Here is a 16317-nt window from a genome sequence, read left to right as displayed (position 1 = left end):
GCGGCGGTCGTGTCAGCGGGGGTCGTGTCAGCGGGGGTCGTGTCAGCGGGGGTCGTGTCAGCGGGGGTCGTGTCAGCGGGGGTCGTATCAGCGGGGGTCGTGTCAGCGGCGGTCTCGTGGCAAAGCTAAGACAGTTCTGCCGAGTTTTTGTGCAGTTAATCAAGGAAGGAAAGTGAGGAAGGCTCCACACCACTCTGTCACTTGAGTATCTTACCTAGTTATTTTCAGATGATCTCATTTAGCTGTTTTGTAGATTTGGCATATGTATGTGTGTTTTCTATACCTGTTCACTCCTCTCCATGTAGGCTTTGCAGACGCTACCCACCCCTTGGATGCAATCCTTCTAATTTAGTGTACAACCCATGTGAATTCATGGTCTCTGGCAGCATGTGGAATGGCTGAACAGCCTATTGCTGCCCTTCAGTCCCAGCACTGACAGAGACATGGGATCCGCACAGAGAACACTGCTACTCCAGTTGCTCTCTCTTCATCTGACTATGTTTTCTCTCATAGTCCGAGAGCATCTGGTCGTGGCGATGGTGGAACAGGGCTACTCATTTCTCCTAAGTGGAGATTCTTCTCTTTTCTCCCTCTCTCATCTGTCCATCGCCTCATTTGAGTTCCATGCTGTCACTGTCACTTCTTCACTCCATCTTAACATTGTTGTCATCTATCAACCATTAGGTGCCCTTAGAGAGTTCCTCAATGACCTTGACACCTTGATAAGCCCATTTCCTGACAATGGCTCACCGCTCTTCGTCCCGATGTCTGCCTTCGATTCATTTCTTTCCAACTCTCTCTTTCCCCTCTTTGACCTCACCCTTTCCCAGTCCCCTCCCACTCACAAGGCGGGCAATACGCTTGACCTCATCTTTACTAGAGGCTGTTTGCCTACTAATCACACTGCAACCCCCCTCCATGTCTCTGATCACTACTTTGTTTACTTTTCTGTCTCTCTTTCCTTCAACCCTAGCCACTCAGCCCCTACCCAGATAGAGTGTGACGGCACATGACTTCGCCTTCTCTCTCCCACTACTCTCTACTCTTTTAAATCCTTCTTCTTCCTGTCTCCTGATTCTGCCTCTTCGACCCTACTCTCCTCCCTTTCCGCATCCTATGACTCGCTATGTCCCCTTTCCTCCTGGCCGGCTGGGCCCTCCCGCTCTGTGGCTGAGTGACTCATTGTGAACTTACAGATCAGGGCTGCATGCAGCTGAGCGAGGAAAACTAAACTTCAGGAGGACCTATCATTCTTTCACTCACTCTACCTTCTATTCATCTGTACCTGCTTCTAAAACCACTTTCTATCACTCAAAATTTCAAGCCTCTGCCTCTAGCCCTAGGAAATGTCCTTCCTTTATCCTCCACCCCCCCCACCCCCCTTGAGTTGCTCCCCTCCTCAAGAAACCAACTCTTAACTGCTCTGATGTCAAAAACGACTAACCAGTATCCCTTCTTTCTTTCTTTCTTTCTTTCTTTCTTTCTTTCTTTCTTTCTTTCTTTCTTTCTTTCTTTCCAAAACACTTAAGTGTGCGGTGTCTGATCAACTCTCTCTCAAAACGATCTTCTTGACCCTAATCGAGACGGCTCTTCTCTGTGTCATGGAGGGTCTCCACACTGCTATAGCTGACTCTCTCTCCTCTGTGTCATGGAGGGTCTCCACACTGCTAAAGCTGACTCTCTCTCTCCTCTGTGTCATGGAGGGTCTCCACACTGCTAAAGCTGACTCTCTCTCTCCTCTGTGTCATGGAGGGTCTCCACACTGCTAAAACTGACTCTCTCTCTCCTCTGTGTCATGGAGGGTCTCCACACTGCTAAAGCTGACTCTCTCTCTCCTCTGTGTCATGGAGGGTCTCCACACTGCTAAAGCTGACTCTCTCTCTCCTCTGTGTCATGGAGGGTCTCCACACTGCTAAAGCTGACTCTCTCTCTCCTCTGTGTCATGGAGGGTCTCCACACTGCTAAAGCTGACTCTCTCTCCTCTGTGACATGGAGGGTCTCCTCTCTGCCAAAGCTGACTCTCTCTCCTCTGTTCTCATCCTACTAGATCTATCCCCTGCCTTTGACCCCGTGAACCATCAGATCCTCCTCTCCACCCTCTCAGGAATGGGCGTCTCAGTCTCTCCACACTATTGGATTGCATTCTACCTGGCAGGTCGCTCCTACCAGGTGACGTGGAGAGGACCTGTTTCTGCACCATGTACTCTCACTACCGGTGTCCCTCAGGGCTCGGTTCTAAACTCTTCTAAGTCACTCGGCTACGTCATATCCTTACATGGTCTCTCCTATCATTGCTATGAGGATGACACTCAATTACTTTTCTCCTCCCCCCTTTCTGACACCCAGGTGGCGACACAGATTTATGCGTGCCTGCCAGATATCTCAGTTTGGATGTTGGCCCACCACCCCAAGCTCAACCTCGACAAGATGGTGCTGCTCTTCCTCCCAAGGAAGGCCTGCCTGCTCAAAGACCTATACATCACGGTTGACAACTCCATGGTGTCCCCCTCCCAGAGTACAAAGAACCTTGGCGTAACCCTGGAAAACGCCCTGTCGTTCTCTGCAAACATCAAAGCAGTGATTAGTTTCCATAGAATACGACCCTACCTCACGGAGGAAAAGGTGCAGGTTCTAATACAGGCACTTGTCATCTCCCATCTGGACTACTGCAACTGTTGGTTGGGCTCCCTGCTTGTGCCATGCAACCCCTGCAAGTTATCCAGAACGCTGCATCCCGACTGGTGTTAAACCTTCCCATGTAGAATGTACACCTTAAATGATTTCTTAGTACATATAATGCCAGAGACACTCTTATCAATGGGAGACTATTCAGACAGCACACCTGATAGCCCCCAAGCTGCTTCTGTCAGACACACACATATATACACACACATTCACAGATACACACACACATACAGTATATAAACACGCATTCACAACAGACACACACACACACACACACACACACATACACACATACACACATACACACACACACAACACACACACACACACACACACACACACACACACACACACACACACACACACATACACACATATATTACAACACACACAGTCTTGTATAACTAACCTTGTGGGGACATACAATTCAGTCCCATTCAAAATCCTATTTTTCCTAACCCTGAACCAAGCTCCTGACCCTACCTCCTAACCCTAACAAAAATACAAAAAAACAGACATTGAATATCCCTTTGAGCATGGTGAAGTTATTAATGACACTTTGGATGGTGTATCAATACACCCAGTCACTACAAAGATACAGGTGTCCTTCCTAACTCAGTTCCTGGGGAGGAAGGTCCATGGTCCAGGCAAATGCAACTTTAAAACAGATACAGAGTTTAATGGCGGTGATAGGAGAAGAGTGAGGATGGATCAGCAACATTGTAGATACTCCACAATACTAAGGTAAATGACAGAGTGAAAAGGAGGAAGCCTGTACAGAACACAAGTAAAACTGCAGAAATATGTGGCAAAGAAATTAACTTTAAGTGTTATATTTGGGTCGAAAACAACACAACATGTCACTGAGTATCACTTAAAATTTTCAAGCATGTTGGTGGCTGCATCTTGTTATGAGTATGCTAGCAATCGTCATGGACTAGGGAATTTTTTAGGAAAAAAAGACACAATCGAGCTAAGCACAAGCAAAATCCTGGAGGAAAAACTTGTTTAGTCTACTTTCCAACAGACACTGGGAGTCAAAACCTTAACCTAAAACACAAGGCCAAAATATATACTGGAGTTGCTTACCAAGATGACATTGAATGGTCCTGAGTGGCCTGGTTACATTTTTGACTTAAATCGGCTTGAAAATCTATGGCAAGACTTGAAAATGGCTGTCGAAGCAATGATCAACAACCAACTTGACAGAATAAGAATAATGTGCAAATATTGTACAATCCAATTGTGCAAAGCTCTCAGAGACTTACCCTGAAAGACTCACAGCTGAAATCAAGGTGATTCTAACATGTATTGACTCATTTACTTATGTACATGTGAAAAAATTCAGAAAAACCTGTTTTCACTTTTTATTATGGGGTATTGAGTGTAGCTGGAAAAAAATATATTGAATCCATTTTGAATTCAGGCTGTAACATATCAGAATATGGAATAAGTCAAGGGTTATGAATACTGAAGACACTGTATCCATTGAGCTCTCTTCTAACAGGGATTAATGTGAGTGTCCTAAGGGAAGTTGGAGAAGATCCTGAGATGATGATGATGATGTTGACACTAAACTCAGAGAGAGCTTTGTGTGAGGGGGGAGAATAAACTAACCTCACACATAAATCAAAAATACTTATCTGGCAGCCTCATATCTAAATGACTGTAAGTTGGCAAGGATGGAGATGGAGGGGTGGAGGAATGGAGGTGAGATGAGAGAGGGGATTTCTTTGATGATGATCAGACCACAAGTAGCTGCCTCTGAGGATGATATGTGTATTACTGTCAGCTCAGACAAAGAGAGAGGAGCAGAAACTAGCACATACCAAATCAATGTCTAATCACATCTTTCAGCTGTGTGTGTGTGTGTGTGTGTGTGTGTGTGTGTGTGTGTGTGTGTGTGTGTGTGTGTGTGTGTGTGTGTGTGTGTGTGTGTGTGTGTGTGTGTGTGTGTGTGTGTGTGTGTGTGTGTGTGTGTGTGTGTGTGTGTTTGAGTGTGTGTGTGTGTGTGTGTGAGTGAGTGAGTGAGTGAGTGAGTGAGTGAGTGAGTGAGTGAGTGAGTGAGAGAGAGAGTGAGAGAGTGAGTGAGAGAGTGAGTGAGTGAGAGTACTAACCTGGTCCATTGGGGCTCTGTGGTTGGCATGGGGTGGTCCTCTTGCAGGGGTCCGGTGGTGTGGGTGAGCAGGGTGAGCAGGGTGTACCCCCGGGTGGGGGTGGTGAGGATGATGTGGGTGTAGATGTTCTTCATCATAGTTGTCTGCTATGAGCTTCATCCTACTCTGGGTCTGGAGGAGAACATTTACAATTTATAGTGTGGTTTGCATTAATCAATCTCAAAAGCCTTATGCTACATGGAATGGGAGAAACCCAATCTACCCATTCCTCCACCAATATTTAGTTACCCGTTCCTCCCCCAATATGCAGCTACCCGTTCCTCCACCAATATGCAGCTACCTGTTCCTCCACCAATATTTAGTTACCCGTTCCTCCACCAATATGCAGCTACCTGTTCCTCCACCAATATTTAGTTACCCGTTCCTCCACCAATATGCAGCTACCTGTTCCTCAACCAATATGCAGCTACCTGTTCCTCCACCAATATTTAGTTACCCGTTCCTCCACCAATATGCAGCTACCTGTTCCTCCACGAATATTTAGTTACCCGTTCCTCCACCAATATGCAGCTACCTGTTCCTCCACCAATATGCAGCTACCCGTTCCTCCACCAATATTTAGTTACCTGTTCCTCCACCAATATGCAGCTACCTGTTCCTCCACGAATATGCAGCTACCTGTTCCTCCACCAATATGCAGCTACCCGTTCCTCCACCAATATTTAGTTACCTGTTCCTCCACCAATATGCAGCTACCCGTTCCTCCACGAATATGCAGCTACCTGTTCCTCAACCAATATGCAGCTACCCGTTCCTCCACCAATATGCAGCTACCTGTTCCTCCACCAATATGCAGCTACCTGTTCCTCCACCAATATGCAGCTACCTGTTCCTCAACCAATATGCAGCTACCCGTTCCTCCACCAATATTTAGTTACCCGTTCCTCCACCAATATGCAGCTACCTGTTCCTCCACCAATATTTAGTTACCCGTTCCTCCACCAATATGCAGCTACCTGTTCCTCCACCAATATTTAGTTACCCGTTCCTCCACCAATATGCAGCTACCTGTTCCTCCACCAATATTTAGTTACCCGTTCCTCCACCAATATGCAGCTACCTGTTCCTCCACCAATATTTAGTTACCCGTTCCTCCACCAATATGCAGCTACCTGTTCCTCCACCAATATTTAGTTACCCGTTCCTCCACCAATATGCAGCTACCTGTTCCTCCACCAATATGCAGCTACCTGTTCCTCCACCAATATGCAGCTACCTGTTCCTCCACCAATATGCAGCTACCCGTTCCTCCACCAATATTTAGCTACCTGTTCCTCCAACAATATGCAGCTACCCGTTCCACAACCAATATGCAGCTACCCGTTCCTCCACCAATATGCAGCTACCTGTTCCTCCACGAATATTTAGTTACCCGTTCCTCCAACAATATGCAGCTATCCGTTCCTCAACCAATATTCAGCACCTGGATGATTCACAGGAGATAAACTATGCTATAATTCTCCCCTCACGTTGGCTACAACACTGCAAAAGTGATACACTCGTACCTGTATATGTACATGATTGAAAATGGCAGATTTGGGCACTAATAAGCACCTACATTTTAACGTAGTGGCTGTGCAGTAATTCTATACATGACGTCAGAGCTCAGGCTCTGTGCTTCACAGTGCTGTGTGGGTTTTATACTGACAGACGTCATGAACCTGAGCACCATCCCTCTTGGTAACTGGGAAACCTTTGCAAAAAAATAAACTGATCAGAGTGAGGAAATTCTGTGAATGAAATGACTTGATGTATTTTGAAAGATAAGATAAATACTGCTTTTGTGTTTGAAAGCAAAGCCAAAACCAAATGTGCACTTCACATTTCCATCTCATAAAGCTCATGTCATATCCAGTGTCAACGTTTGTGATCACTATGTTTGATGTACAGTTACAAGATGACATGTGGTCGTACCCTGGGCTGTTCTGAACACAATGTGCCTGTTAGTCTACTGGGAAGAAAACACATACCTGAATGCACTCATGCCTCCTTTCTATGTGCACCAAACTTATCTATTTCCCTGAATTGCCTTGTGAAAGCTTAACACTGTAAGATCATATTTTATAACTTAGCTAGTTATGTTGGTAATAGAACAAGCTTTCAAATTTTGTCCACATGACCCAGATTGAGATTTATAATGGATGGGTTTTAGATTCTGTAAACAGTAATTGTGATGGTAGGGATGCAGGGTTGTGTTCCAAATGAAACCACTACAAGTGTGCTTGTTCTAGTTCCTCAACGACACAACTCGGAGAGCCCAATGTAGGCCAATTCCTTCGAGTGTAAAGAGTTAAATTCACTTTGTGAATGTCATTTATTTTGGTTTTGGTGTGACCCTTGATCAAAAAACAATTTCCCTCTGAAATTATAAAGATTGATTCACGTTGACTGAAATTACTTTGAAATTGTTTACTGTCTGCCCGGGAAAAATAAACTTTGAGTTCACAGAGTTAGAAATGATTGGCTGTTTGTGTGGGATAGGGGGAATACATGTGTTGAAAGCAGCTGAAGACTGAAAAAGAATGGTGCTAACAAACAACTTTTGACAGGTCATAAATTGAGCAAGGCATAGTTACTAATGAAACTATGGTAATTCTGTCAGACGTCATCCATATTTCAGAATTCAGGTGAAGACTTTGTTGGATTATATCAGTGCCGTGACAGAGTGGTTAGTGATGTGTTGTTCCTCAGCATAGCTGCAGGCTGGGAGGCTTATGGGTGATGAATCACACTCTTTTACTCCACTAATGATTCAAATTACACTGAAATATGCAGAGAGAGAGAGAGAGAGAGAGAGAGAGAGAGAGAGACAGAGAGAGAGAGAGAGAAAGAGACAGACAGAGACAGAGACAGAGAGAGAAACAGAGAGAGAAACAGAGAGAGATAGAGAGAGAGAGATAGAGAGAGAGAAAGAGACATAGACAGAGACAGAGAGAGAAACAGACAGAGAGAGAGAGAGAGATGCTCTGGTCTAAGTTAGAGGAGGTTGTGGTCTGCTAGACACCAGAGTTAGAGGAGGTGTAGACTGGGAGGTGAGTGACACTGGTCATTACTGAGAGATTAGATAGGAGTTGACTAGATGGTGAGTAACAGATAGTTAGGAAGGGTAGGGAACAGACACAGTCACATACACACCTTTGGAAGGGTCTGGCTGGGTCAGACACTAGTGGATAGTTTTATTAGCAGGTGTGATAATGTGGGGTAAGATAAGGTGAGATGAGGTGATGTGAGATAAGGTGGGGTAAGGTAAGATAATGTGGGTTAAAGGTGGGGTAAGGTGAGGTGGTTGGGATAAGGTGAGGTGTGGTGGGGTGGGGTAAGGTGGGGTAAGGTAAGGTGGGGTGGGGTAAGGTAGGGTAAGGTAAGGTGATATAAGGTGAGGTAAAGTGGGACAAGGTGAGGTCAGGTGAGGTAAGGTGGAGTAAGGTGAGGTGAGTTGGGGTAAAGTTCTAGGACACTGTAAAGTCCATGGAGAATAAGAACACCTCCTCCCAGCTGCCCACTGCACTGAAGATAGGAAACACTGTCACCACAGATAAATGCACTATAATTGAGAATTTCAATAAGCATTTTTCTACGGTCTAAAGCACTGCACCCCCCACAGCAACTCGCCAAAGCCTTCCCCATTTCTCCTTCTCCCAAATCCAGTCAGCTGATGTTCTGAAAGAGCTGCAAAATCTGGACCCCTACAAATCAGCCGGGCTAGACAATCTGGACCCTTTCTTTCTAAAAATTATCTGCCGAAATTGTTGCCACCCCTATCGAGGTTGAGCCTGCTCAACCTCTCTTTCGTGTCATTTGAGATTCCCGAAGATTGGAAAGCAGCTGCGGTCATCCCCCTCTTGACCCAAATTGCTACAGGCCTATATCTATCCTACCCTGCCTTTCTAAGGTCTTCGAAAGCCAAGTCAACAAACAGATTACAGACCATTTCGAATCCCACCATACCTTCTCCACTATGCAATCTGGTTTCAGAGCTGGTCATGGGTGCACCTCAGCCACGCTCAAGGTCCTAAACGATATCTTAACCGCCATCGATGAGAAACAATACTGTGCAGCCGTATTCATTGACCTGGCCAAGGCTTTCAACTGTCAATCACCACATCCTCATTGGCAGACTCGACAGCCTTGGTTTCTCAAATGATTGCCTTGCCTGGTTCACCAACTACTTCTCTAATAGAGTTCAGTGTGTCAAATTGGAGGGTCTGTTGTCCGGGCCTCTGGCAGTCTCCATGGGGGTGCTGTTGTCCGGGCCTCTGGTAGTCTCTATGGGGGTGTCACAGGGTTCAATTCTTGGACCGACTCTCTTCTCTGTATACATCAATGATGTCGCTCTTGCTGCTGGTGAGTCTCTGATCCACCTCTTTGCAGACGACACCATTCTGTATACTTCTGGCCCTTCTTTGGACACTGTGTTAACAACCTTCAAGGCGAACTTCAATGCCATAAAACTCTCCTTCCATGGCCTCCAATCGCTCTAAAATACAAAAAAAACTAAATGCATGCTCTTCAACCGATCACTGCCTGCACCTGCCCACCCGTCCAGCATCACTACTCTGGACGGCTCTGACTTAGAATATGTGGACAACTACAAATACCTAGGTGTCTGGTTAGACAGTAAACTCTCCCTCCAGACTCTCATCAAACATCTCCAATCCAAAGTTAAATCTAGAATTGGCTTCCTATTTTGCAACAGAGCATCCTTCACTCATGCTGCCAAACATATACTACCCACCAAACATACAAAACATGCTGCCAACCGTTTTGTCACCAAAGCCCCATATACTACCCACCACTGCGACCTGTACGCTCTCGTTGGCTGGCCCTCGCTTCATACTCGTCGCCAAACCCACTGGCTCCAGGTCATCTACAAGACCCTGCTAGGTAAAGTCCCCCCTTATCTCAGCTCGCTGGTCACCATAGCAGCACCCACCTGTAGCACGCGCTCCAGCAGGTATATCTCTCTGGTCACCCACAAAGCCAATTCTTCCAGTTCTCTAAACCACTGACTAGAATTAACTACAAAAATCTCTGACACTGGAAACACTTATATCCCTCACTAGCTTTAGGCACCAGCTGTCAGAGCAGCTCACAGATTACTGCACCTGTACACAGCCCATCTATAATTTAGCCCAAACAACTACCCCTTCCCCTACTGCATTTATTTATTTATTTTATTTATTTTGCTCCTTTGCACCCCATTATTTCTATCTCTACTTTTCACATTCTTCCATTGCAAATCAACCATTCCAGTGTTTTACTTGCTATATTGTATTTACTTCACAACCATGGCCTTTTTTTGCCATTACCTCCCTAATCTCACCTCATTTGCTCACATCGTATATAGACTTATTTTCTACTGTATTATTGACTGTATGAAGGTTTTACTCCATGTGTAACTCTGTGTTGTTGTATGTGTCGAACTGCTTTGGCCAGGTCGCAATTGTAAATGAGAACATGTTCTCAACTTGCCTACCTGGTTCAATAAAGGTGAAAAAAATAAAGCTAGGTGAGATAAGGTGGGGTAAGGAGAGGTGGGGTATGGTGAGATAAGATGGGGTAAGGTGAGATAAGGTGGGGTAAGGTGAGAAAAGGTGAGGTGAGGTGGGGTAAGATGGGGTAAGGTGAGATAAGGCGGTGTAAGGTGAGAAAGGGTGAGGTGAGGTGGGGTAAGGTGGTGTAGGGTAAGGTGAGAAAAGGTGGGGTAAGGTGAGGTGGGGTAAGGTGAGAAAAGGTGGGGTAAGGTGAGGTGGGTGGGGTAAGGTGAGAAAAGGTGGGTTTAGGGAATGTATTTGTTTGGACTAATCTTCCAATAGTCCTTAAACGTTATAATACAATCACATTTTCAAATATAGCACACTGATACAAACAACAGACATAATACACTAACATCTTGACCAGATACATACTGATGGATGGAAAGATGGATGGGTTTCTTCATCTGCCATAGTCCTGCACAACCTTCAATTTATTACATTTAAATGGTTCAAAACTATTGTTTGAATATATATATTGAAAGGTTTCTGGTTTGCTCAGATAAATTATTCAACTTCTTTATTGCTCTGAATCAAAATGTTATATTGCCTATTTCTCTTTTCTGTCTGGATAACACATAGATGGTGGACAATCTATTCCTAGTGTTGACTGCATGTCTGTCTCTTACCTCCTGAATACTGTTGTGGATGTAGTTTGGCCATTATAAATGGTGCACATTGTGAAATAAAATAAGCTTTTTTTCCAATGATCTTGTTGATTGATGACCACCCAAGAGCATTGACCATGACTACAACAGAATAACCTTATCTCCACCTTAAAACAATACTTGCTGCTATGTTCTGTTCAATCTGCAGCCTCCACAGAACAGTTGTTCACCTGACTCCCAATTAATGCTTGGGTTGTTTGTTTCAGAATATTTCCCGGGAGACATCCTTCTAATCATGCTTTGTATAATACATACAGTGCCTTGCGAAAGTATTCGGCCCCCTTGAACTTTGCGACCTTTTGCCACATTTCAGGCTTCAAACATAAAGATATAAAACTGTATTTTTTTGTGATGAATCAACAACAAGTGGGACACAATCATGAAGTGGAACGACAATTTTTGGATATTTCAAACTTTTTTAACAAATCAAAAACTGAAAAATTGGGCGTGCAAAATTATTCAGCCCCTTTACTTTCAGTGCAGCAAACTCTCTCCAGAAGTTCAGTGAGGATCTCTGAATGATCCAATGTTGACCTAAATGACTAATGATGATAAATACAATCCACCTGTGTGTAATCAAGTCTCAGTATAAATGCACCTGCACTGTGATAGTCTCAGAGGTCCGTTAAAAGCGCAGAGAGCATCATGAAGAACAAGGAACACACCAGGCAGGTCCGAGATACTGTTGTGAAGATTTCCCAAGCTTTAAACATCCCAAGGAGCACTGTGCAAGCGATAATATTGAAATGGAAGGAGTATCAGACCACTGAAAATCTACCAAGACCTGGCCGTCCCTCTAAACTTTCAGCTCATACAAGGAGAAGACTGATCAGAGATGCAGCCAAGAGGCCCATGATCACTCTGGATGAACTGCAGAGATCTACAGCTGAGGTGGGAGACTCTGTCCATAGGACAACAATCAGTCGTATATTGCACAAATCTGGCCTTTATGGAAGAGTGGTAAGAAGAAAGCCATAAAACGTGTTGTTTAAAGTTTTCCACAAGCCCCCTGGGAGACACACCAAACATGTGGAAGAAGGTGCTCTGGACAGATGAAACCAAAATTGAACTTTTTGGCAACAATGCAAAATGTTATGTTTGGCGTAAAAGCAACACAGCTCATCACCCTGAATACACCAGCATCATGGTTTGGGCCTGCTTTTCTTCAGTAGGGACAGGGAAGATGGTTAAAATGGATGGGAAGATGGATGGAGCCAAATACAGGACCATTCTGGAAGAAAACCTGATGGAGTCTGCAAAAGACCTGAGACTGGGACGGAGATTTGTCTTCCAACAAGACAATGATCCAAAACATAAAGCAAAATCTACAATGGAATGGTTCAAAAATAAACATATCCAGGTGTTAGAATGGCCAAGTCAAAGTCCAGACCTGAATCCAATCGAGAATCTGTGGAAAGAACTGAAAACTGCTGTTCACAAATGCTCTCCATCCAACCTCACTGAGCTCGAGCTGTTTTGCAAGGAGGAATGGGAAAAAAATTCAGTCTCTCGATGTGCAAAACTGATAGAGACATACCCCAAGCGACTTACAGCTGTAATCGCAGCAAAAGGAGGCGCTACAAAGTATTAACTTAAGGGGGCTGAATAATTTTGCACGCCCAATTTTTCAGTTTTTAATTTCTTAATAAAGTTTGAAATATCCAATAAATGTCGTTCCACTTCATGATTGTGTCCCACTTGTTGTTGATTCTTCACAAAAAAATACAGTTTTATATCTTTATGTTTGAAGCCTGAAATGTGGCAAAAGGTCGCAAAGTTCAAGGGGGCCGAATACTTTCGCAAGGCACTGTAGATGAGTTATTTGAGTCGACCATGATAAGCAGTTGTCTAGCTGCAGCCCTGTTAGTTTGGTATCTGCCACTTCCTCAATTTGTACTCCCCGCATTCTTAATCGCATCCCATGCTGTGTTGGCCTTTTCCTGGTGGTTTTCTTGGCATTCAATATAAGTTTGTTCCAGAAAACCCACTCCCTAATATTTCCCAGATCTACTTGTAGAGCTTGCTTTACCTGTTGAACTGATTGTCTTGCTGTATAAATTGGAGTATAATCTGCAAATACAGTAGCTTGAGTTTCAGATAAGGCATAAGGAAGGTCGTTGGTACGTTGACAGTACCAGTCAAAAGTTTGAACACACCTACTCATTCAAGGGTGTTTCTTTATTTTTACTATTTTCAACATTGTAGAATAATAGTGAAGACATCAAAACTATGAAATAACACATAAGGAATCATGTCGTAACCAAAATAATTTTAAATCAAAATATAGTTGAGATTCTTCAAAGTAACCATTGTCATGACGTGGCCCTTTCTGGGTGTAGATCGTGGCTTACCCCTCTCTCCTACACCCAGGTTCTGTTATCTCGTAAATTCCTGCCGGAGACTCTCTCCCCCTTTTCATGCAGACAGAGAGACGACAGAGTGAACAAAGGATTTCATGTGGCCAAACTCATAAATCCCCAAAATGAGAAAATTATACTTTAAGTCCACTTGTGAGAATGTGGGAAGGGTCAGTGGACACTTAAGGGACAGTTATGTTGAGTGTGTTTCATTTGGTGACCTCACAAAGGACAGGAAACACACATAACTATATCTTGGAATGTGTACATTTCTCAATTATGGTGTTTGCATCTAATTCTTGTATAAAATGAATGAGTAAAGATGAAACTATTTGTGAAATTATGTAATGAGATGTTAACCTTTAATTTTGAGAGAATTGTATTCCCTGTAAAGTTTAACTAGTCAGTGGCCACGCCCCCATGAGCATAGACATGATCTGGTGTCATGGAACCACCCTCTTCTACTGTTAGCAATAAAAGCCCCTCCTAAGAAAATCCTCTTCAGACTAATCAAACCCACAGCGTTAGCTGTGATTGCGAATAGTTAAGACCACAAAAACCTTAGTGTAAGCTAAGGTTGTAGTGGTTGTTGAATTCGTAACCATACCACGTGGAGCATTGGTTAAACGGCTGGAAATGGTTACACTCTGAGACTATCGATCCCTACAAAATAAGAGCAAATATTAGATACTAATTACTAGTCTGCAGCTAGAAATTATGTAAACCTAGGATGTGAATAACGACAACCACCGAAACATCTATTCTATGAGAATATTTCTGAATGGTACTCTGAAGTATCTATTCTAACCACGAAAGACTTCAGGGAAAGAGAGACAGCGACTCGGATTAACTCTCCAGCAGACGGAACGGATTCCAACAGAGAAGACAACAATGATATACACCATAAATATGTACTTGCAATTATTCTTGAATGAGCGGCCGTTCATGTGCAAAGGATTAGCATTTCAATGTATATAATTATAGACTGCGTAATAAATCCATTTAGTCTATCCCGCTCTTTCTCTGTCCACACCCCCTTCACTTTGTCCACCAAGCCGTCATATCGGTTTAGCCCACTAGGGAATCTTCACTTTCATTATTAGTAACCAATATCTACTGTTTGATTTTTTAGGCATTTCTGTGATTATTTATTTAGTTAGTAAATACATGATTAAGCCAATTGGTGCATGGATGATTTATAGGGAAGGCTGGTTTCGTGCAGATAACCAACAATTTATGAAATTCAGATGAGACTGACGTAAGGTAAAGAATAATTAATTCATAGATTCATAGACTAATTGATCAGATATTAAAATATCGGAAGAGTTATATTTGGAAAATTATAACTTTGCAATCTGAAGATTTTCCACAGTGCCCAGACTTCCTGGTTAATTAAATTTACATTATTAGTTTAGTCATGTAATAATAATTACAGAGAATTGATTTGATAAAATAACAGTCTTCATCTTTTATGATGCCAAAGACATGACACTACCCTTTGCCTTAATGACAGCTTTACACACCCTTGTCATTCTCTCACCTGGAATGCTTTTCCAACAGTCTTGAAGGAGTTCCCACATATGCTGAGCACTTGTTAGCAGCTTTTCGTACACTCTGCGGTCCAACTCATCCCAAACCATCTCAATTGGGTTGAGGGCAGGCGATTGTGAAGACCAGGTCATCTGATGTTGCACTCCATCACTCTCCTTCTTGGTATAAATACATATCCTGTAAGTGTGTTTTGTGTCATTGTCCTGTTGAAAAACTCATTATAGTCCCACTAAGTGCAAACCAGATGGGATGGCGTATCGCTGCATAATGCTGTGATAGCCATGCTGGTAAAGTGTGCCTTGAATTCTAAATAAGGACAGGAAAGGACAGGAAACACACATAACTATATCTTGGAATGTGTACATTTCTCAATTATGGTGTTTGCATCTAATTCTTGTAGACATTGAGACTGGTGTTGTGCGGGTACTAGTTCATGAAGCTGCCAGTTGAGGACTTGTGAATCTGTTTCTCAAGCTAGACACTCTAATGTACTTGTCATCTTGCTCAGTTGTGCACCGGGGCCTCCAGCATGACAATGACCCAAAACACACGGCCAAGGCAACAAAAAAGTGGCTCAAGAAGAAGCACAGACCTTAATCGAATAGAAAATCTGTGGAGGGACCTGAAGGTTTGGGTTGCCAAACGTCAGCCTCGAGACCTTAATGACTTGGAGAAGATCTGCAAAGAGGAGTGGGACAAAATCCCTCCTGAGATGTGTGCAAACCTGGTGGCCAACTACGAGAAATGTCTGACCTCTGTGATTGTCAACAAGGGTTTTGCCACCAAGTACTAAGTCATGTTTTGCAGAGGGGTCAAATACTTTTTCCCCTCATTAAAATGCAAATCAATTAATACAATTTTTGACATGTGTTTTTCTGGATTTTTTTGTTATTCTGTCTCTCACTGTTCAAATAAACCTACCTTTAAAATTATAGACTGATAATTTCTTTGTCAGTGGGCAAATGTACAAAATCAGCAGGGGATCAAATACTTTTTTCCCTCACTGTACATTCTCCCCAGTCTGAGGTCCTGAGCACTCTGAAGCAGGTTTTCATACAGGATCTCTACGTATTTTGCTCCGTTCATCTTTCCCTCTATCCTGACTAGTCTCCCAGTCTCTGCTGATAAAAAACATCCCCACAGCATGATGCTGCCACCACCATGCTTCACCACATGGGATGGTGCCAGGTTTCCCCTTGAAGTGACGCTTTGCATTCAGGCCAAAGAGTTCAATCAACATTTCATCAGACCAGATAATCTTGTTTCTCATTGTCTTAGAGTCGTTTGGTGGCTTTTGGCAAACTCCAATCGGGCTGTCATGTGCCTTTTACTGAGAAGTGGCTTC

The 16317-nt window shown here is 43.5% G+C and overlaps 1 protein-coding gene across 1 annotated transcript in view; it reads right to left on the bottom strand.

Moving 5' to 3' along the window:
* Positions 1-16317, bottom strand: part of LOC135527848 (ERC protein 2) — a 454194-nt gene that overhangs the window by 96281 nt on the left and 341596 nt on the right. Inside the window, exon 15 of the mRNA XM_064956457.1 lies at positions 4803-4973. Coding sequence (XP_064812529.1) covers positions 4803-4973 — 171 coding nt within the window. The remainder of the gene's footprint in view (positions 1-4802; positions 4974-16317) is intronic.

Source organism: Oncorhynchus masou, chromosome 33, assembly GCF_036934945.1.
Source record: "Oncorhynchus masou masou isolate Uvic2021 chromosome 33, UVic_Omas_1.1, whole genome shotgun sequence".
NCBI classification, from domain to species: Eukaryota; Metazoa; Chordata; class Actinopteri; order Salmoniformes; family Salmonidae; genus Oncorhynchus; species Oncorhynchus masou.
This window is presented reverse-complemented; position numbering and strand designations above follow the sequence as displayed.